Raw genomic sequence first — 21,997 nt, 5'->3', positions numbered from 1 at the left:
CCTCAATGAATCCAATAGTGGTTTTTATTTGCTTAGGTTCTTGGTGTTTGGTCTCCAGCACCAAGAGAATATTACTGCTTTTCAGAAAATAGCCATATAAAATGAATTGTTTCTGTGTCAATGATTCCTATCTTTAATTCTATGTAATTAGGAAACTTTCCAAAATCATCTCATCAATAAAATACTTATGTAGTTATGGTAATCTAGGACATTTGCTCCCTCTTATCTCAATATTTTCTTTCCTGTTCTGGGGATCCAACTCAGGGATTTCCATGCTGGGTTTCAAAGTGCTCTACCACTGACCCTGTAGCCCCACGGATGTTTTTATTTTGTTTGTTTACTTATTTATTCTTAGACTTTAATACACACCACAAAAGATCCATGAATGAGCCAATGCCCTTGCTCCTGGTCCACTCCACTTCGCATCTCAGACCATCACACCCAGCTGACAAGACTGTTCCCCTACTCCTGCAGGAAAGGTATACACTGGCCCACAGCACGTCTCGTGTTTAAGGCATGAGAAAAAAGTACAAAAGGGGCACCCTTCTCCATGTTTGTCGGGGGAACTGGAGGCCTGAAACCCGCAGAGCAGCGGAAAGAAAGGTCATGGACTGTGTGCCCTACCACCAACCCCTGAATGATGCCTTCATCCACCGCTAGGACTCCATCGACCTGCGCAGTGGTGCGCTTGGAGTCTGACGCCCAGGGGATGTTCAAAGGCCTTGTTTCTTGGGTGTACTGATCCAGGTCAGTGACAGAAGTGAGAATCCACAAATGCACCCATCACTTACAGTTACGTTTCTTAAATTCTTCTGCCCTGTCACTGAAAGCAATTACCTCTGTGGGGCACACTAAGGTGAAGTCAAGAGGGCAAAATAAGAACACAACCTATTTTCCTTTGTAGTCGGACAAAACGGCCCATCTGGCATAACAGCTTGTGGCTTTAAAGTAGAGGGGAGGGTGCCCAATTTTGGCATTTCCTGAAGTCATCTTCAGTTCCCAAGCCTAGGTCCGTTCACTGAAGACCTTCCACACTAGGGCAACTTTTTGTTGTTTTTGAGACAGGGTCTCCTTATGTAATACATGTTGGCCTTGAACTCACTTATGAGCACAGGCTGGCCTACGTGGTGATTCTCCTGCCTCAGTCTCCGGAGCGCTGGGATTGCACGCGTGTGCACTATGCCCGGCAATGAATCTTTTTAAATGACTGTTATAAAATCAGAGTGCACTATAGGACTTAAAGTGGAAAACTATAGTACAAAGGTCTAATCCGTTACAGGCTGTGTGGCCTTGGGCAAGTTATCTAACTGCAGTTTTCTTATCATACCCCAACACATAGCTACCTTTAGCCTGGTGTGGTGGCACAAACCTGCAAACTCAGTCCTCCGAAGGCCGAAGCAGGAGGCGCAGGGTCACACAAGGAGTTCAAAGTCAGCCTAGACTACTCAGCATACTCCTATCTCCTATGTCGCAGTTCCAGTCACACTGAGGGCGCCAATAAAAGAGGTTTAAACAAACAGAACCTTTCCCTGTACCACGCTGTGTCATGAACCTCAAATTTCCCTTTGTACCTCAGGATATGATCCATCAAAAGGTAGCTCCAGAGTGTGCAAGTCGCCCGCACAGTAGCCTGGGGGCTCGGCGATTCACGGTTCAGCCTCGTTTTATGGGCAGCCCGACGCCCACTTTCAACTCTTTTACTCAGCGACGCTCCACTAGTAGTAGTTTCATATTAGCGATAAATGTTCCTTTGCAGCCGCCGTAGGCGAGGGGTCCCAGCACTGAGCTCCTATTGGTCGTGTGCGTTTGGCGCCAATCACGGAGCGAAGGCGGAGACAAAGAATTGGAGCTGTGGGGAACTGAGCAACGTGAGCCTTGCGGCCTTGAGGCCAGCGACTGTTCGGCGTGAGAACAAAACCGTAGGAAAGGGGCGCGTCCGTCATGTTTTGTGAAAAAGCTATGGAGCTGGTCCGGGAACTGCACCGCGCTCCCGAAGGGCAGCTGCCCCCTTTCAACGTGAGGAGGAGGCGTGGCTCAGGAGGGTCGTGTTGGGGGTTTTGACGGAAACAGATAGCAAGGGGCGGACCAGGGCGTGGACTTGCCTGGGGGCGGGGTCGACGCAGAGGGCTCTCGGCGCTAGGGGCGTGGCCCTGTTTGGGGGCGGGGCGGGGCGCGGGAGCGGAGCTAAAGTGACAGGACTGTACCACCACACCCACCACAGGGCAACTTCGTACTCTTCGCTTCTAAGGGTACAAAAGCACATAATCCCCGTACTGCAAAGAACAGGGAAAAGTGGATAGGATTGCTTCTCTAGATTGTTGACAGAGCTACAGTATCACATTTATGAATTTAATGTTTTACTTTTACAACAAAAAAGGTTTTAAAAACTTGCTTCAAAGTGGATAGTATGAATATTCCCTTGACCCCCGCTGCTTCCTCCTCCTGCTTTACTTTGTTTTGTTTTTGATTTTTTAAAATTTTATCGGTACCGGGGATCGAACTCAGGACCGCCAGCATCTTGCGATGTAGTTCAGTCCAGCCTTGAACTCTCTTATGTAACCTAGGCTGGTCTCGAACTTATTGTAGTTCTCCCACCTCAACCTCCCAAGTGCTGGAGTTACAGGCATGCGTCGAAACACCCGGCTTGGGTTTTTTAAAATTTTATTTATTTTTTGATACCGGGGATCGAACTCACGACCTAGTGCTTGCCAGGCAGGCACTTACCGCTGAGCTAAATCCCTGGCCGCTGGGCTTTTTATTTTTTTATTTTTTATTTTTTTTAATTGGTACCAGGGATCGAACTCACGACCACCTGCTTGCAAGGCAGGTGCTTATGCCGCTGAGCTAAATTCCCAGCCTCGGGCTTTTTATTCTTGCAGTACTAAGTAAAAATACTTTTTGAAAAGCCAGGCATGGTAGTGTATGCCTATATTCCTAGCCACTTAGGAGACTGAGGCAGGATGGGGAGTTAGAGGTCAGCCTGGGCAGTTTATCAAGAGCCTATCTCAAGATTTAAAAAAAGGCCTGGGATTGTAGTTCAGCAGTTAGGAAACCCCGGGTTCAATTGCCCACACCACAAAAAACAGTTTTTGAGGTTTGTTTTTTGTTTTTTTAAGACAGGGTCTTGCCATGCATTTCAGTCTGGCCTTGAACTTTTGGCAGTTCTTCTGCTCCAACCGCCTGAGTAGTGGACAAAGCTTTGAAAATGAAGTTTTAAAGATCAGTTTTTAGTAAACAATTACTCATCTACCAGTTTTTGTTACTGCTTTTGTGTGACCAATTTTTTGTCATCAGTTTTATTGAGGTATAATTTGTGTATGATAAAATTATAGTTGAAGAGAATGTGTGTATATATTTTTTGAGACAAGTCTCACTTGAATTCACTATGGTGGCCAGGTTATCCTCAAACTTGTGGCAGTTCTCCTGCCTCAGCCAACCACGTGCTGGAATTCCAGGCATGCAACACCCTACTCAACTATACATCTTTATAACTGATTATTATTTTCATAGCCCCAAAAGTGCCGCCCCCTACAGTCTGTAATAACCACAGTGTACTATTTCTGACTATACATTATATTTGTCATTTTAATGTATTGCTGGGTTGAAGTGCCAGGAGTTGGCAACCTTTTTCTAAAAGGGCTAGATGGAATCACAGGCTACTGCTTTTGTTTTTGGTCTCTTCCTCTTATTTTTAATTAACTTTATTGGTACATCTGAGATGCATAAATGGTAGCATTCAACATAGGGGATTTGTGCCTGTCCATGATATATCTTGGTACCTCTTTTTTTTTTTTTTCTCATTCCCCTCCTCTCCCATCAATCCCTTTTCCCTTAATTACAAAAAGTTTGTTTCCATTTTTTCTACTGTCTTTCTTTTTCTTGTCCCTTCTCCCCCCCCCCACTCCACCTCTTGTTCTTCTTCCATTTGAACATTTTCTTCCTATTTCACAATATCTTTTACACATTTCGGTCCTTACTTACACTTTTGGTTTCTCATACCAGAGAAACAATGCAGTATTTACATGTGCGTATCCAATGTATTTCACTTAATACTGTGGTCTCAAGGTGTATTCATTTAGCTAGAAATGTCTTAAGCTTATCCTTCTTTCTTGCAGAGTAGTACTCCATTGTAGAAAAAAACCCACATCTTCTTAATCTGTTCATAAGTTAATAGGCATTTGGGCTGTTTCCATGATATTAACTATTACAAACTGTACCACTACAAATATGGGTGTGCATATATCACTATGGTATGATGTTTTTGATTCTCCCAGAAAGATACCAAGAAGAGGAATAGCTGGGTCAAATGAAACTTCTAGTTTTAGTCACAATTATTTCCAAAACTTTTTCATTACCCTAAACAAAAACCATCATCACTGAGTTTAGCATGGTACACATTAATTCCAGCACTTGGGAGGTTGAGGCAAGTGGATCGCCATGGGTTTAAGGCCCCCTGAACTACATATGAGACGCTGTCTCAAAAAACAAAACAAGGGGCTGGGGATTTAGCTCAGCGGCATAAGTGCTTGCCTTGGATTGTTTCTACTATGTGTATGTTGAGTGTGAGTGTGTGTGTGCTTTGCAGTCCAGGCTGGCCTTAAACTTGCAATCCTTATGCCTCAGCTTCCCAAGTAGCTGAAATTACAAATGTATACCACCATGCCTATATTATTTCCACTTTTTGACTTTTGAATAATGCTGCTAAGCACATTTATGTATAATGTTTTTGTGTGAACATACATTTTCAGTTATATCTAAGAGTGAGATTGCTGGATCATGTAGTAATTCTGTGTTAATTTTTTGAAGGGTTGTTTTCCCCAGGGCTCTGCCATTTTTCATTCATTTCCAACACATGTTATGTCCCTTCTAGTAAGTGGGGAAGGGCTATTGCTTTTTGGTAAGGTACATAAATCAAAGATAAATGTAGTACAAATAGAATATTGTCACAGAATTGGTAGGGAAATGAATGAATGTGTATTAATATCCATTTATGTGTTTTAGGAGGATGGAATCAGACAAGTTCTGGAGGAAATGAAAGCTTTATATGAACAAAACCAATCTGATGTGTAAGTTTTGATGAGAGATGTTAAAGTCATTTCAGAAATAAAATGTTGAAATCAGATCACCATGCATTAGTCTTTGGAACTAATTGCTTTTTAATTCTCTGAGCCTGATCATACTCTAGCTGTACACATTAGCATAGGGCTAGGACTCAGAGGAATCTGCTTGTATGATGCTGAAACAGTGCTTCCATGCGGCACATGCTTAATAAACATTATGATTTGACCAATATGTGTTCAGAAGAATTAAATAGATCTAAAGATGATCAAACCCTAACAAAGTGAAACATGTTTTCCAGCTCATTTTCTTCATCTGTTTGTTTTTCTTTTTTTTTCTTTTCTTTTCTTTTTCTTTTGTACCAGAGATCAAACTCATGACCTTGTGCTTGCCAGGGCAGGCACGTACGCCACTAAGCTAAACCCCTGGCCCTTCAGCTCTTTTTCTTTAACTGATGCCTTCATTTGTCTGAGGGGTATGGGCAGTTTGTAAACTTAGCTGGAGCTGCGTGATCTCTGATGGTCATGTTTGTCTCAGTAGAGCTCCTGTTAGAAAAGGCTGCTTTGTTGCAGTCAAGAATATACTCTAGCTTACTTATTCAGAGCAAGCATGGAGATGATGCAGTGGGGACTATGGGACCGACTTCCCCAGTCGCAATGACTCAGTGGACTAAGTCCCAGAAGGGTGCCAAGTACTGGATCAGAGGTCAGGATCTCAGCTTAGAGAGGTCAGGAGGTTTTGTCTGTGCAGAAATGTGCAGAAACCTAGAGAATGTTTTGGTATTACTCGGCTATGGAAATCAGGAGTATGCTAGTAAGATTTGTGGATGCACAAGAGGATAGGTACATTTTCCAGGCACTGTGGCTCTTTGCCAGTGGAATGAGACGCTCTCAGCAGGCTTGCAACACATGTGTAAAAGGCAGATAGAGTCCTGGCCCAGGTCTCTGAGTTGTTTGTTGATGCAGCAAACACAGGGTGAGCAGGTAGAGCCGACAGATGGTTCTGGTGGTCCTGTGGTAAGTGATGCCACCCACATGTGGCCCTTGCAATCTCCTGTAGGAGTGCTGGGATTATAGGCATGTGCCACCACACCTGCTATCTGTGAATTTTTAAAAGGTGTTTTCTGTACTTTGTACAGGACTGATGTTAGGTCAAATGTATTTTATTTGTACTCTTTTCTTTTCTTTTTGGAACTGGGAATTGAACTCATGACCTTGTGCTTGCCAAGCAGGTGCTTGTGTTGCTGAGCTAAACCTCTAACCTTTTATTTGTACTCTTTCCTTTTTTTTTTTTTTTTTTTTGAGACAGGGTCTTGTTATGTAGCCCAGGCTGACCTTGAATTTACAGCCTCCTCCTACCTTAGCCTCTCATGTGCTGAGATTATAGGTGTACACATGTGCCGCCTACCTGGCTATTTGTACTCTTTCCTTATAACCCAGAGTACATTGTGAGCAATGTGAAAAATAAATCTGACCTCTATAGGGTGGCAGAAGTATGTGGGACAGATTTTAGGGGGCAAGGATTCTACCTTAGTGGGGTGGAATGCTTGTTAGCAGGAGCAAAGGCTTGGTTTTGACCCATGAAAGTTTGATCTCTAGCACCACAAAAACAAAACAAAAAAACTCACCTGGTCTTGGATCTGTTTCACCTGTATTTTCTCTCTCACTCCCCTCTATCCAGTACTGGGAACCAAACTCAGGGCCTTGCTAGGGCTCAGCAAATATAGTACTAGGTAATATTCTATCACTGAGGTACATCCCACACCCTTTTTATCTTTTTTTTTTTTTTTTTTTTTTTTTTTTTTTTTTTGTCTTTTTTTAAGACAGGGTCTTGCTATGCAGTTCAGGCTGGCCTTGAGCTCACTTTGTAGCCCAGGCTGGTCTCGAACTTGCAACAATCCACCCTCCTTAGCCTCCCGAGTGCTGGGATTACAGGCATGAGCCACTGCACCTGGCTTTTTCTTTTTTTTTTTAATCCTTTTTTCTTTTAGATAGCCTACTAGGTAGTATTCCATTGCTAGGCACATCCCACACCCTTTTATCTTTTATTTCTTTTTTATCTTTTTTTAAAAATCCTTTTTTTTCTTTTTTGGTACCAGAGATTGAACTCATGACCTCATGCCTGCCAGGTAGGCGCTTGTGCTGCTGAGTTATATCCTCAGCCCCATTTTACCCCCTTTTTATTTTTAATTTTGAGACAGGCTCTTGCTGAGTTGTCCAAACTGGTTTCAAACTTGTGATCCTCATGCATCAGCCTCCCAGAGTGCTGGATTACAGCTGTGTGCCATACAGCAAACTGATTTTTACTTATACATTTCCAGGGCTTAATGGAGTGCCTGGCATAGAGCAGGCACTACACAAATAAATCTTTTTCTTACTCATCTGGTTACCTTTCAAACTTCAAAGTCAGTTCACACTCATTCTACACACATGGTTGTAAAATGTAATTCTTTACTACTAAGGATATGTACTTTTTATAGGGAAAACAAAATCTTTTGCTGGGCAGGATGGTATACACCTGTAATCCCAGCATTCAGGAAGCTGAGGCTGGAGGGTCACTTTGAGTTCAAAATTTTTTCCACTTCTGTGTGAACACTGAAGTATGATACATGTACATAGTTGGAAATCAACAGATATTTTTATATTTTTGGTTTTTGAAACAGGATCTTGCTCCGTAGTTCAGGCTGTCCTCAAACTTGTGACAATCCTCCTGCCTCAGCCTCCTGAATGCTGGGAATACAGGTGTGCATACCATGCCTGCCAACAGGTGATTCTAGAAGAATGAAGGACCATTTTGACTCCCTCTTAACTTACTTTATTTTAATAAGGACTACTAAATCTTCTAGTAGTACAAAAAAACTACTAAAAGAGAAATATTACCTCAAAAAACATGACAGGAATGCTGGGGATTTAGCTTAGTAGCACAGGTGCCTGCCTGGCAAGTGCAAGGTCATGAGTTCAATCCCTGGTACCGCCAAAAAAAAAAATGACAGGAAACAGGGACCTTCTGAATAGTACTGTTAAGTTTGTTTCTTATGCCAACATGGTAAACAGATTCCAAAAAGTGAGCAAATATTGTCTCTTAGAAGAAATAGATATGTCAATGTGCAAAAAAATGCTAAGTGCCAAACAGTTAAACAGTTAAACAAAATGTATCTAATAGTATGATTTTAGGCAAGTTATTTTGCTTTTCATTTTCCATCTTGTAACCTTTTTTTATTTTTAACTTTTATTTATTTATTTGGTACCAGAGATTGAACTCACAACCTTATACTTTCCAGGCAAGCACTTGAGCTGCTGAGCTAAACCCTCGGCTTTCTATCTTATTAATCTAAGCACTGGTGCAGAGATGGTTGCCCTTTACTTAGGTTACTGATGCTAATTATAAATAGGTAAAACAAGCATATAGGGCAGTAGTTTTTGTCTTTGAAATTTTATGCTGAAATGTATATAACTTGCTGTTGTGCTCTTTAAATGCTCTTACAAGGAATGATGCAAAGTTAGGTGGACGAGGTGATTTGATACCGACCATCAAATTTCGGCACTGCTCTCTGTTGAGAAATCGACGCTGTACTGTAGCATACCTGTAAGTTACTTAGCTTTTATTTGGGGTAGTAGGGAAACTGGAAGGGTTTTTCGTGTTGTTTGGCTTTCCATATAAACTTTGCAAGTGGGAAATTTGAATTCTAAATTATTTTTTTTCCATTTTTAAGACTTTATTATGAAAACAAATCAGTTGCAATATTCATAAAAGGAGAAATAATACAACACAGTAACAAAAACCATGGTATCATTAGATTTTCTTGGACTTTTTGTTTTCTTCTGGGGTATTGGGGATTAAACCCAGAGCCTTGGCATACTAGGCAAGTGCTCTACCACTGAGCCACATCCTCAGCCCTTTAATTATTTGGTAATTTATTATTCCTTTTTTTTTTGAGCCAGGGGCTTGCTATGTGGTTTAGGCTGGCCTTGAACTCACTATCCTAGGCTGGCCTCGAACTTGCAGCGATCCCCGAGTCAGCTTCCCAAGTACTGGGATTACAGGTGTGTACCACTATGCCTTGCTTAAATAATTCATTTTTGCAGTACTTGGAGTGAAGCTCAGGGACTGCTGAGCTGCAGCCCCAACCCTTTTTATTTTATTTCTGTTTGTTTTGATACAGGGTTTGCCCTATTTAGCAAGGCTAAGTGCAGGCTGCCCTTGAACTTGCATTACAGGCATGCCAGGTTCTGCCAGGTTGCTGTTAGGTCTTCCATGTTTCACTGTGTTTATTTTTGCTCCTCGTGTCTTTTTTGGCCCATACCTGGAGAAGTAAGCAGCATCTTCTGGTGTCTGCCCAGGCTGTTTGTGTTTCTTTCATTGTCCCAGGAGGGTATGTGTTCTGTCAGGAGCTACATGGAGGCCGCTGATCTGTCGGGGTTGTCTGTGAGTCTCGATGGGAACGACTCTGGTCCCCTCTGTTCTCACCCAAGTGTCTTGCAGGTATGACCGGCTGCTTCGAATCAGAGCCCTCAGGTGGGAATATGGCAGCGTCTTGCCTAGCGCTTTACGGTTCCACATGTCTGCTGAAGAAGTAAGTGAAGTACTCTGGTTCGGGTTAGAGAAGTGCTGAGCTTCTGGAGTCAGTTTGTACCTGATCAGTGCTGCTCTTTGTTGTTAGCATCTGTTCCTCAGCAGTGTTTGACTGGAATTTATGTCACCTACACTGGAGAAAAGTATGTGGTGAGCAATAATTCTCAATGCCATGTGGAAAACTTTTGTTTTCTAACAGACAGATAGAGTACCATTGTGTTATTAGTAATCTATCAGTGGTATTAAAAAGCTGGCATTGGCTGGCTATAGTTGTGTGTGTCTGTAATCCCAGCACTTGGGAAGCTGAGGCCAGCCTGGACTACGTGGTGAGACCCTGGCTGAAAAAGCCAAAAAAAAAAATCAAAACAAATCCTGGAACTATTATTTGGCTGTTTCTATAGAGTGAATATGTATATCCACAGTTCTTTTTTTGGTACCAGGGAATGAACCCAGAGCCTTTGCATTGAACTTCAGCCCAAATCTGTTATTTTTTGTTTTGAGAAAGGGTTTGGCTTAGTTGCCTAGGTAGGATGTCAGCTTTGGTCCTCTTCCTGCAGTCACTCAGATTGCTGCAATGACAGGTGCGCACTACCATTCCTGGCCATATACACACCTTCTTATCAACATGATGAAGTATTGATAATGAAACTCCTGATTTACCCAGTCATTGAGGTACAGACCCCCAGGCTGTACCTACATTGCAGGCTGTAGGATTGGAGCCACACAGGCTCGGGTTCAAATCCAGTCTCTACTACATTATCTTGAAAGAATAAAGCAGCATGGCATCAGTGTGTCTGAGTTTACTCACAGTAAAGTCCACAGTGCTCAGCATCACAAGGCCACACTAACTTCTGACACTGCCACCTGGCGTTAGCAGATGCCTGGAGTTTACCCATGCTCCAGAACCAGTCATGACCCCTGTGGTCCCAGCCTCCCTCCTGTTAGGCTAATTCTGCAGAATTACTGCCAGGATTCAGGAAAGCACTATGTTCAAAGCTTCAGTGCCCTACAGCACAAAGGGTACAGCTAAAAGCTGAGGCAGAGGCCACCTAGATGAGGGCCAGGAAGGGAAGAGTGACTCGCTATGCCCTGGTTACTGAATATAACAGCACACACAGGGTGCCTCAGCCAGGGTGCCCCACAGCCTCTAGTTCCCAGAGTGCTCAGGGCACAGTCTAGAGGTTGTTGGCTGGATCACTGGCCCTGGACCAGACTTAATTGCTGCCCTTCTTCTTCCGCCAGGTGATCAGATGCCTTGACACAGGGTCCGAAGTCCAGTGTTCTGGTCTGGTGATTGGCCCTGTAGCTGGGGTTGGTCACCTCACGCATTCTGTTAGCACCAACCGTCCAGGGTTCCCCACAAGTCAATCACTAGCACTAGCTGTTGCCCACCAGGCGAGCTTGTTTCTTCATTGCATAGCAGGGCAGGGCAACTGTTGGCGTGGAGGCCGAGTGCCTGAGTCATAGCGGTCACAGTGCTAAAGGGCACAGCCCAGCTGACAGGAGTACACAGTACTCATGGCCGCACTTTGCATCTGTGCCTTTTTGAAGCTGGCAGTCTGTTGTCTCACTGTCACTGCTTTGTTTTCATCTTATCCATTTTTTGCATAAATAAATGAGTTTCTTGTAAGATGATAGCATTTTCTTAGATTCATATATATATTATGTAGTTAAGTGTGCTTTATGATTACATACATTCACAGTTGTCTATGTATTTCCTACCTATTTAAATTGCTTGTAAGTCAAAATAAATTCATTAATATTTCATAAAAAGTAAGCAAGAGATCTCTACTCAGGTTGACCAGTAATTATAGATTAGTAACAGATTTGGACTTTAGCTTTCAGCTTCTGTCTTGGTTACTTTTCTCATTGCTGAGACAAAATACTCAATGCCCAAGGTCAAGGGAGGAAAGATTTGTTTGTCTCATAGTTTGTGAGGTTTCATTATCAGCTGGCTCCAAGGCAGGTGGCACAGCAGAGGGGTACAGTTGATGGTGGGCAGAAGATGGAAAAGTCAACAAGCAACCTTCATAGCATCTTTCTGCCCCTTTCATGCTCTGTCTCAGCTGCTGAGATCAGGGATGAAGCCTGTCAGTAAACTGATGATACCCTTAATCCCAGCATCACACACTCAGGATTCAACCACCTCTGAAAAAACCCAGTGGCATGAAAAAACCCATCTAGATATAAACCATAACAGCTTATTTTCATGTTTTTTGGTTCTTATTCTCTTGGTTTTTTGAGACAAGGTCTCACTGGGTAGTCCAGGCTGGCCTCGAATTGAGGCACCCTCCTGCCTCTGCCTCCTGAGTGCTGGGATTATAGACAAGTGCCACCACACTTAACTTTCATGTGCTTTTGTGCCCAGGTCTATTTATATGATTTGAACTCTGGGGTTTCTCCATGCATATTACAGTGAAATGAACTGTTACTTCTGAAATGGTAAAAGTTATAATGATTTTTCTCATATGTTAGATCAGTATGTCTCTTAATTTTGTAAGTGATTAGACACTCAGTCAAAGGTCATTTAGTAGATTTCACATTGATATTGTTTGTCTAAGAATAATACTTTTCCATGATTAGGCGAGTTCTTATTTTATAATTTTATAAAGTATAATCATATGCACATCATGGTCTAGTCATTTGGGAGTAATGAAACCTGAAACAATTTCCTGGAAGCATTTGTGAATTACTGTAGCACTGGCAGATGATGTCTTTCTGTCCTAGGGTCCTCATCTATAAAGAGGAATACGTGCCGAGTGCAGTGGTACACACAATTGTAGTACCAGAACTCTGGTAGACTAAGGCAGAGAGATCTATCTGAAGTTTGAGCTCAACTTAGCATGAAACTGACTTGAATCAAAAGTTTAAAAAAGGCTGGGAATGTAGCTCAGTGTGAAATTCCTGGGTGCAGTCCACGGTGCCAATCACGAACACAGACACACATGCACATGCATGCAGTTGCAATGTGTTTGCCCTCTTACTCTCAGTAATGATGTTTTGAGAAAACTCAGCACGAAAATAAAAATTAGTGCAGGCGTGGCCCACCTGCATCAGAGACATCTCTGCGAACTGCACCCGCTTCGGCATCCAACACTTCGTAGGAGACTGCCAAGACTAAAGGCCACTATGTGCTGCAATGTGCTGTGCTGCATTGCCCAAGGGCAGCGCTGCAGGTGGGAGGCCTGATGCTCAAGTCAGCACCTAGGCTTACCCCGCCCTGGCTTACTTTTTATTAACTCCGAGCTTCAGTTCCTTGGCAGTAAAAAGGAAATAGTAATAGACTTCATGTTGTAGAAATAAAAAATAATGTATGCTGATGCTTTAGCAGTGCTGGGGACACAGATGCTCTTGGTATTGAGGATTTAGGGTGACAGTAAAAGTGAAGAGCACAACCAGAATGCAGGGATCAACTCTATGATGCATTCAATCCTAAAGGTACCTAGAAAACTGGCTTAAACAAAGCAATACTTTCATGAATGGGGAGAGGAGGGATTGAAGGGAGGGTAAGGTCATGGGAAAGAAGAAGCAAGTTATATCAGGTAGAAGAACCAGTTCCCTACAATGAATATGGTCATTATGTATCTCTAAAAGGTATCAATAAAATCTGATTAAAGAAAAAAATAGACTACAGGGATCAATGTAAAGTGGGACAGCTGTGCTTTAATGTTCAGAGAAACCACCACACTCTAAATATAAAAGCAGGTGTGTGGATAATGTATAAGAATTTCCTCTGATCTAATTTCAAAATAGTAAAATCATGAATGATTTTTTCTTTAAAAATAAAGTAAAATCATGAATCAGTAAAAGTAAAATCAGTAAAAGTAAAATCATGAATGATGTTTTCTTTAGCTTTATTTTTTGCTCATCCAACTTGCCTTTTAAATGTAGAATTGTCAAATCATAATGCCAGAGATAATGAAATCAGGTCTTTTTAATTTTTTTGCTACTGGGAGTCGAACTTAGGACCTCGTACTTGCCAGGCAGGCACTGTCCTGCTCACTTGTATACCCAGCTGCTGTATTTTGTTTCTTATAAATATTTTCCCATGAATAAATACTTCATGATGGTCAGTGTATTATTTTGGAAGAAGTATGTGCATTCTGCATTGCCTTTTCATCCCTGAGCAGGACTGAGGGGAGGTGACCTTGCAGGGCAGAGTGATCCTGGTCCTCTTCCCCACCCTTCTCCTCAGACTGGCCCCAAGTGCCTTTCTGCAGAGACCCAGGTAGAGAGAGCCATGAGGCATCATGCAAACTGAAACAAGATGTTATTTCTAATTATTATGTAACATGCAACATAGTTTCCCCTGCCTATGCAGATGTCTTTTTCTGATTATTGGTGTGGTGAAGTCTAACATTTGTGCGACCCACACACTAACATACAAAAACACACATAGACCAGATGCGCAGTGTCATGGTGTATCCACCACTGTGATGGAGAAAGAGGATGTTGTTCTGGCACTGCACAGCCTCCTCCTCCCAGTGTCACTGCTCTCTGGCCACTTGCTTATTTGTCATCTACATCTTCTTCCTTGAACTCTGAAGCCAGAGCTTTTCTCACACTACACCAGTACTTTGCCACTGGGCTATATATTTTAGCCTTTTAAATTTTTTAAAATTTAATTTTTGATCCTAGGGATCAAATTCATGACCTTGCATTTGGCAGGCAGGAGCTTATGCCACTGAGCTAAATTCCCGGCCCTTTATTTTTTGAGACAGTGTTTCACTATGCAGTTCAGGCTGGCCTTGAACTCACTCTTTAGCCTAGGCTGTCTTCAGATTCACAGATCCTCCTGCCTCAGCACCCACCAACTGCTGAGTGCTGGAATTACAAGCATATACCATCATGCCCAGCTATTAAATTTTATTTTGAAGAAAAAAATTTATTGTCAATTTTTTTTTATTTTTATGGGTACCTTAATCAAACTCAGGACCTTGCGTTTGCCAGGCAGGTGCTGCGCCACTGAGCAACATCCTCAGCTTGGAGAAAAAATTTATTTTGAGACAGATCTGGATGAACATTATCTACCAGTTCTATATAATTATTATTGTGACTAACTTACCTGTCTTTTCTTTTCTTTTTTTTTTTTTTTTCACCTGTCTTTTCTTGTGTTTTTGACCTATTGAAGAAATCCTTGTCCATCTCAAAGCTGTTAAAATATTTTTTGGTGTCATCTTATAGGACCAGTATTTTACCTTTTAAAAGAAACCTGTGGTACTAGGATTGACTTCCATGTGTAATGGGGGGAGGTTTCCACTTAGCTGTGGACACTGGTGTGAGCAGTGTTCATTGGAAAGACCCTGTCTCTGCCTGCTGTGTGGATGGTGCCACTTCTCATACCCAAGCATGGCTGTATTTGTGAGTTTCACAAATAAGTTTGGGAGACTTATTTTCTGTTCCATTAGTCATCTTCTTTTTCAAGTGTTTCAACTATTTTTGGACCTTCAAATTTCCTTATAGCCCAGTATGGTGGTACATGCCTGTGACATGTAACCAGCAGAGACCACAAGGCTTGGATAAAGCCAACATGATCTGGAATTTATTGTGCCTGGGTGCAGGCAGAGAGTGTGATAAGTGTCTGCCTCAAACAAACAGCAGTGTGTCCCTTTTCACAGGGATGGAGAGAAGGCAGGGACATAAGATGGCAGATCCCAGTAAGCACCTGTGGTTAAAGTTTCCTGGAAATCTTGCTTCTCAGTGGGCTGAATTCTTTGCAAATTTTTAGATCTCTCCAGATCCTGCCAAATTTTTCATCCTGTCTTGCCTTCTTTCCTGCATTTGTGGATGGCAGCCTTGGTGCAGAGCTGAGCTGCCCGAAGACTGGGGCTTGGGGTCAGGGTGGGTGGGAACCTTATATAAACTACAGTGAGAGCTTGTCTCAGAAAATAAATTTCCATGTAAATTTCAGGCTCAGAAAGTTCCATTTTTTGAAATGTTAAGAATTTGATTGAGATTGAATGGAACCCATAGATGAGTCAACATTGCTAGTGCTGAGTCACTTAGTGGATACTGTGTGTCCCCCATGTATTTGAATCTTCTTTTACTTCTCTCAAGTTTTATTTTAAAGTAACAGGTTGACTGGGACACATCACTGTCAAGTTTATCATTTTAAAATGTACATTTCGGTGCTTTTCAGTGTATCCACAGAGCTGCACACCCATCACCATCCTCTTATTTCAGAACATTTTCTTCACTCTTAAGAAACCCTGGGCTCACTGTTAGTTACTTCACAGTCTCTCCCTTCATCCCACTCCTGGAGATTGCCCATTTACTCGTTATCTCTATAGTTTGCCTATAATGTGTTTTTCCTGAGTGGAATCATGCTTCATATGGCTGTTTGTCCCTTTTATTTAAATTTTGCGGTTCATCCATGTGGTGATACATATGGGAATTTTGTGTTTATGGCTGAATAATCTATTGTGTGGTATTCATATCCAGTCATCAGTTCATGGACAATGGGTTGTTTTTTTTTAAAACTGTTTTACAGTGTTCAGAAATAGAATCAATGCTGTTGTTTAATTATATTTTATAGTCCTGAAATGAAATAATTTTATAGTTCTTGATTGTGTTTTTGGTTGACTGTTCCCCAGGTTTATGATTAAATATGATGGAAGGTAAGCTTCACAAGTACACAAATGTGTGTGTGTGTGTGTGTGTTTTGCTGAATGGTCAGCCCGAGACCCAGGAGAGTGCCTGGGTGTGAGAAGGCGGGCTGGCTCCATAGTACCTGCAAACAGATGGTCAGTGTTGGCCCACGTAGGATGAGTGTGTGCGGCATGCAAGTTTTCCTAGGATTTTGTCACATGACCATGTCTGTGTTTTCAGATGGAGTGGTTCAATCAGTATAAAAAGTCCCTTGCCACTTATATGAGGTCCCTGGGAGGAGCTGAAGGCCTGGACATCACACAAGACATGAAACCACCAAAAAGCCTATACATCGAAGTATGTAATTTTAATTACTGTGTAGACTGTGCTGCCTTTTATCTAAGATGATGGGTTGTATGATTATGTACTAGCTTCTATTAAATAGTAAAAGAAGCATAAACAAAACCAGAAGGGTAAGCTCAGGGTGTGGACAGTGGGGTGGAGCAGCTAAAGCCCGTGAACACTGGTGAGTCTTTGTAGGCTTACCTTGGGGCCATAGAAATATTTCCCTCTTGTTAAAATAAAATTAAATCAAAATGGAAAACCAGTCCCTACATTTTTAAAACAAAGCAAAACAAACAAACCTCTCTTTCAAGTTGGTTGATTAATTGGACAGGAATCATTTTTGTTTAGTCAAGTTTTGTGGTACTGGGTTTGAACCCAGGGACTATTTTGCAGTAAAATGCATGTAACAGATTTTGTCTGTGTATGTCTGTGTGTGGTTTTCTTTTATTTCTTTTTTTTTTTTTTTTTTCTTTTTGAGACAAGGTTTTAGTGTGCAGTTTAGGCTGGCCTTGAACTCAGTGTGTAGCCCAAGCTAACCGCAAACTCATGTTGGTCCTCCTCCCTCAGCCTCCTGACTGGTGGAATTATAGGTGTGCACCATCACGCCTGGCAGAAATTCCATCATCTTAACTATTTTTAAGTGAACAGTTTAGAAATTATTAAATGTTTTCCTAGTATTGTGCATCCATCACATCATTCTTCTCCAGATTTCTCTTTACCTTATAAAACCAAAATTCTATACCCACTAAACAGAAATTCTCTAATCCCTCTTGACCCAGCTCCTGAGAACCTCTATTGTATTCTGCTTTTTGTCTCATGAGTTTGATTGCTCTACTTCATATAAGTGGCATCATACAGTATTTGTCTTTCTGTGACTAACTTAGTTATTTTTCTGAAACAGAGTTTCGGTATATAGTTCAGGCTGGCCTCAAACTCCCAGCGATTTTTCTGCCTCAGCCTCCTGAGTGCTGGGATTACAAATGTGCACCACCATGCCTGGTTCTGTGACTGACTTATTATTTAGCATAATGGATTTACCCATTTGTAGCATGTGTCAGAATTTTTCCCTTTTTAAGGCTAATATTCCACTTGATGGATAAACCCTTTTGCTTATCTGCCATCCATCAGTAGACACTTTTAGCTATTGTGATTAATGTTGGTATGAACATGGGGGTGTAACTATCTCTTTGAGACTACACTTTCAGTTATTTTAGATGTGTATCCTGAAGCAGAGTTGCTGCATCACATGGTCATTGTGTGTCTTTTGTGAGGAAACACCACAGTGTCTCAAGTCACACCTGTGTGTGTCCCTCCTGCAGTGCCAAGAGCCCAGCCCTCTCTCTTCACCCACACCTGGGTCATGGTCTCTTCCTTCTGGTTAGAGGTACCCTGAAGGTATGGGGTGGCTTTCATGAGAGCCTTGAGATCCATTTTCCTAATAGAGATGTTGTTCGACCTTTTATGTGCTTATTAGCTGGTGACATATCTTTGGAGAAATGTCTGTTCGGGTCCTTTGCAAATTTTTTAATTTTGAGGGAGATGTATATGATATTAATTTATAGTGCTGGGTATTACATTTTCTGGATATTAATCTTTTATTAGATGTGACTTGCAAGTATTTTATCATATTGTGGTTGGCTCTTTATGCTGTTGATACTATCTGTGATGCAAACAATAATGAAATTTCATGCAGTCTTATTTGTGTGTTCCCTTTTGTTGCTTGTGCCTTTGGGTCCATATCCAATAAATCATTGCAAAGTTCACTGTAGTCAGAGAGACACTTTGTGTGTATCCTGAAAGTAAGATTTAAGTTACAGCCTGCCATAGGCCTGTCCAGCTACTTGAAGACGAAGGCAAAGAGGTCACTGAGTTTGGCACCTGCCTGGCAGTGCAGCAAGACTGTGTCTGAAAAAAAGATAAAAAACCAGATTTTCCTTTCAGGTGCGGTGTCTGAAAGACTATGGAGAATTTGAAGTTGATGATGGCACTTCCGTCCTGTTAAAAAAAAATAGCCAGGTATTTCTTGTCACCAAATACTTTAGTTTAAACCTTGTAAGAATGTAGAATGGAGATGTTGGGGTGAGAGGCGAAGTCACTGCTGCCTTTGATGACCACGTCATAGGCATTGTATTTAGTACAGGACATGTGCTTTTCCAAATGTTGACTCTTGGTGGGTATATCATGTGGTAGAAAAGGTTTATTAATTTACTAGGATGTTGCTTATATTTGATAGTAGATATTTTCCACAGAAATTTTCATAATGGGCCTTGCTCTAGTTAAGTGGTAGAACATTATTCTGAGACTTATGATATGTTGGGTTTAGTACCTGTCCCTAAATTACAATTTAGAAAAGGGTTCCTAAGCAATCTTTTTCAGCTTGTGCTTCACCTTTAATCTAACTGTTAGAAAACAGTGGTGAGCATAGCATGGTGGCACACACCTGGGATCCCAGCACTGGGGAGGCTGAGGCAGGAAGATGGCTGCAAAGTTGAGGCAGCCTGGGCTGCAAAATGAGTACAAGACCAGCCTGAACTGCATAGTGAAACCCTGTCTGAAAAAAGCTAAAAATAAATAAATAAATAAAACAATGGTGATATAGATCAAGAATTTCTAAGTATACCATCATATGGGGGTGTTGATATTAAAAAGTTGTAGCTTGAGCTAATTTTTCCTTATAAAGAATATTTCCTTAGCCATTTTCAGATGCAGATTAGGTGGATTCACATTGGCTAAATTTATTTTTAATCACTTTTCTCTTGAGGGTTACATTGTATTTTCTTTGAGTGTATATTTTAAATTCTGCCTGGTAAACTGCTATATGCTTCTCAAAAATTTTTTACACCACAGAGCAAGGTTTCAGCCCATGTGGTTCATGGTTTCCTATTTCACTATTACTCTAGTAGCTTTTGCTTCTTCAAACAAACATTGACTGTTCTAATAACAGGTTTTGAGGGTCTCCTGAAGGCAGTGGCGTCCTCACAGCAGGAGAGCAGGATGTAGGGTGGTGAGGATTGAGCTCTGGAAAGCTGGGTTCTGAGCACCCATTGAGAAGCCACGGCTCACAGGAGGGCTGTGGTCTGCAGGATGCGTGGCCCTCTTTCTCCAGCAGAGCCTGCTCCCTCACCCCTGCGTGGCCCCCGGACAGGGTTTCTCTGGGGGTGCTTTCAGTTTTGTGTCTGGATTGTCACTTGCTCTCACACACAGAAACGAAGGCACTAAAATGAGAACTTAATCACTGTATCTTAAACCTGTCATCAACTACCATATTTGATACTTCGGGCTTCTGAAGTGTCTGAGCAGAGCTGACCCTGACTGCAGCCTGCAGTGTAGACAGTCCCCAAAATGCAGGCATTAGTGGAGGCCTTTGCCTAACACGTGTTCTTTAATACCAGGCAGCAAAGCAGTATGAAGAGAAATGACTCCTCCTCTCGTAAGTAACACATTAGAGTGACTATTAAGGAACCCTCTCTATTTAAATAACAGCACTAGAAAAGCTGTTAAATGCATGGTTTGGAGGTCAGTGAGATAGTTGATAGTTCTCGGCTTGGGTGTCTTTATGACTCATGTAGAATTTGGTCCCAGTCTTTATAAGGCCTTTGGGTTTGTGAGGCAGGATCTCCAAGTGCAGGGTTGTGCACATTTTGCTGCTTGAATTTTGAGGTACTAGGGGTTGAAATCAGGGTCATAATACTGGGGATGTATCCTGTCTTGTTTTTTGTTTTTTGGTACTGGAAATCGAACTCAGGACCTTGTGCTTGCCAGGCTGGTGCTGTGTGCTGAGCTATATCTCTGGCCCTATTTTAATTTTTTTAAAAAAATATGAGGCAGCAGCTTGCCAAGTTACTACACTGCCTAGCTTTGCTTGAACTTGCTATCCTCTGTGTCAGCTTCAGCTGGATTGAATAGTTTTGATAATGCCTCCCACTGAGATTATTTTCTAAGGTTATCTGCCTCCATTTATAATGTCCTAATTCTAGTTTTTACCCAGTTACATCCTTCTGAGTTTGAACATCTCCGAGCTCCTGTGTACCTCCCTGCTTCCTACTCCTTTCACTGTACACGAAACCCTCACTTTGGTGAAGGAAGGAGACCGCCTTCCATTTAGTCTCAGGGGTCCTCCTTGGGAACACAGGATGGCTGCTGGCATTGTCACATACAGCATTGCTCTCATCCTTGGGAGTCCTGTACCTTTAATGCTTCAGGAGCACAAAAGCGAGGTGGCTGCTGTTGTGCTACAAGAGAGTTCCAGGTGAATGTGCTCTGGGCAGTCTCCCAGGGCTGCTCTGCTCTCGGTAACCTGTGTGCCCACCTCGCCCTTCTGGGTGTGTCATGTATGGATCGAGAAATGCAGATCCTGTGGGAAGTGCCTATCGGAATCCAGAGGTCTCCAGATGAATTTAACGTCAGCAAACTGAATTCATTTATGAAAGTAATAATTCCAGGTGACACTCAGAGCATCAGTTTCAGCTGATCGTAACAGCAAATACGATCAAGCTGAACTTGAACTGCTTAGCTATCTACTTCTTTTTAATGATGGCAGGGAAATGGAAGTCTTGGTTACTGACTCTTCCCCCTTTTTCCTCAGCACTTTCTGCCTCGATGGAAGTGTGAGCAGCTGATCAGACAGGGAGTCCTGGAGCATGTGCTGTCATGACCATGCCCCGCAGAGTGCTGAGCCTGACTGCCATAACTTCTGCACCTTGGCCTCCCTGCCCTGCCTGCAACGACACAAAGCCAACCACCCCCATTTAACCCCAGTCTCAGTCTCCATTTGAAATGAATGTATACTAGCTAAAAATTTGAAATGGTGGAGTTTGTATCAATTTATAGTGATTGGGTTTTTATTTAGAGTTGTGGCTAGAATTTTAAACATGACATTTTCTTATCATAAAGGTAATATATCAGTCAGGTATGGTAGCACAGACCTGATATCCCAGCATTCAGGAGGCTGAGGCAGGAGGGTGATGAGTTTAAGGGCTATGTAGTTATGCTGGGTTACACAGTGAGAGCCTGTCATGGTACCACCACCACCACCACCACCACCACCACCACCACCACCACCACACACACACACACACACAAATGTATGTTCAAACAAAAGTGCAAAGTCTGATGTAGAAAATGAAGGTAAGTTCCTTTCCCTTTACTAATTACTGCCATCTGGCGGGCCCAGGGTTAGCTGACTCACAGGTGGATACAAACCTCTGTCTTAAAAATGTTTTACCAATTATTTCCTAGTTTTGTGCCTCTTTAATATTTTTATATTTTTTAATTGGTACTGGGGATCGAACTCATGAGTGTGAGCTTGCAAGGCAGGTGCTTACGCTGCTGAGCTAAATCCCCAGCCCCTCTTTGATATTTTTAAGCTGGCGTTAGCTGGTAAGTGTAAGCATGATGAAGATTATGATGACTTGGCCACATTCTAATTTTATGT

At 42.1% G+C, this 21,997-nt stretch overlaps 2 protein-coding genes across 2 annotated transcripts in view; one reads left to right on the top strand and one right to left on the bottom strand.

Moving 5' to 3' along the window:
- The window catches only part of Abhd12 (abhydrolase domain containing 12, lysophospholipase), a 51,150-nt gene extending 49,410 nt beyond the window's left edge, over positions 1-1,740 (bottom strand). Inside the window, exon 1 of the mRNA XM_023560071.2 lies at positions 1,572-1,740. Coding sequence (XP_023415839.1) covers positions 1,572-1,588 — 17 coding nt within the window. The 5' untranslated portion in view covers positions 1,589-1,740. The remainder of the gene's footprint in view (positions 1-1,571) is intronic.
- Positions 1,741-1,817: 77 nt separating this feature from the next.
- On the top strand, positions 1,818-21,368 carry Gins1 (GINS complex subunit 1). Its single transcript, XM_003476389.5, has 7 exons — positions 1,818-2,016; positions 5,002-5,066; positions 8,545-8,643; positions 9,541-9,631; positions 16,459-16,575; positions 18,505-18,579; positions 21,149-21,368. The coding sequence occupies exons 1-7, from the start codon at positions 1,942-1,944 to the stop codon at positions 21,215-21,217; spliced, it is 591 nt and encodes a 196-aa protein (XP_003476437.1). The 5' UTR covers positions 1,818-1,941; the 3' UTR covers positions 21,218-21,368.
- The last annotated feature ends 629 nt before the right edge of the window (positions 21,369-21,997 follow it).

This window comes from Cavia porcellus, unplaced genomic scaffold (assembly GCF_034190915.1).
Source record: "Cavia porcellus strain 051 isolate PalLab524CR breed Dunkin Hartley unplaced genomic scaffold, mCavPor4.1 scaffold_5, whole genome shotgun sequence".
Taxonomy (NCBI): Eukaryota; Metazoa; Chordata; class Mammalia; order Rodentia; family Caviidae; genus Cavia; species Cavia porcellus.
Note: the sequence above shows the minus strand (reverse complement) of the source record. Positions and strands in the feature narration are given on the sequence as shown.

Bases quoted from the DNA above. Each gene is read 5' to 3' on its own strand.
- Gins1 (XM_003476389.5), top strand. From the start codon at position 1,942: ATGTTTTGTGAAAAAGCTATGGAGCTGGTCCGGGAACTGCACCGCGCT. The intron at 2,017-5,001 runs GTGAGGAGGAGG...TATGTGTTTTAG, and splicing joins GGCAGCTGCCCCCTTTCAAC to GAGGATGGAATCAGACAAGT. The intron at 18,580-21,148 runs GTATTTCTTGTC...CTTTTTCCTCAG, and splicing joins TGTTAAAAAAAAATAGCCAG to CACTTTCTGCCTCGATGGAA.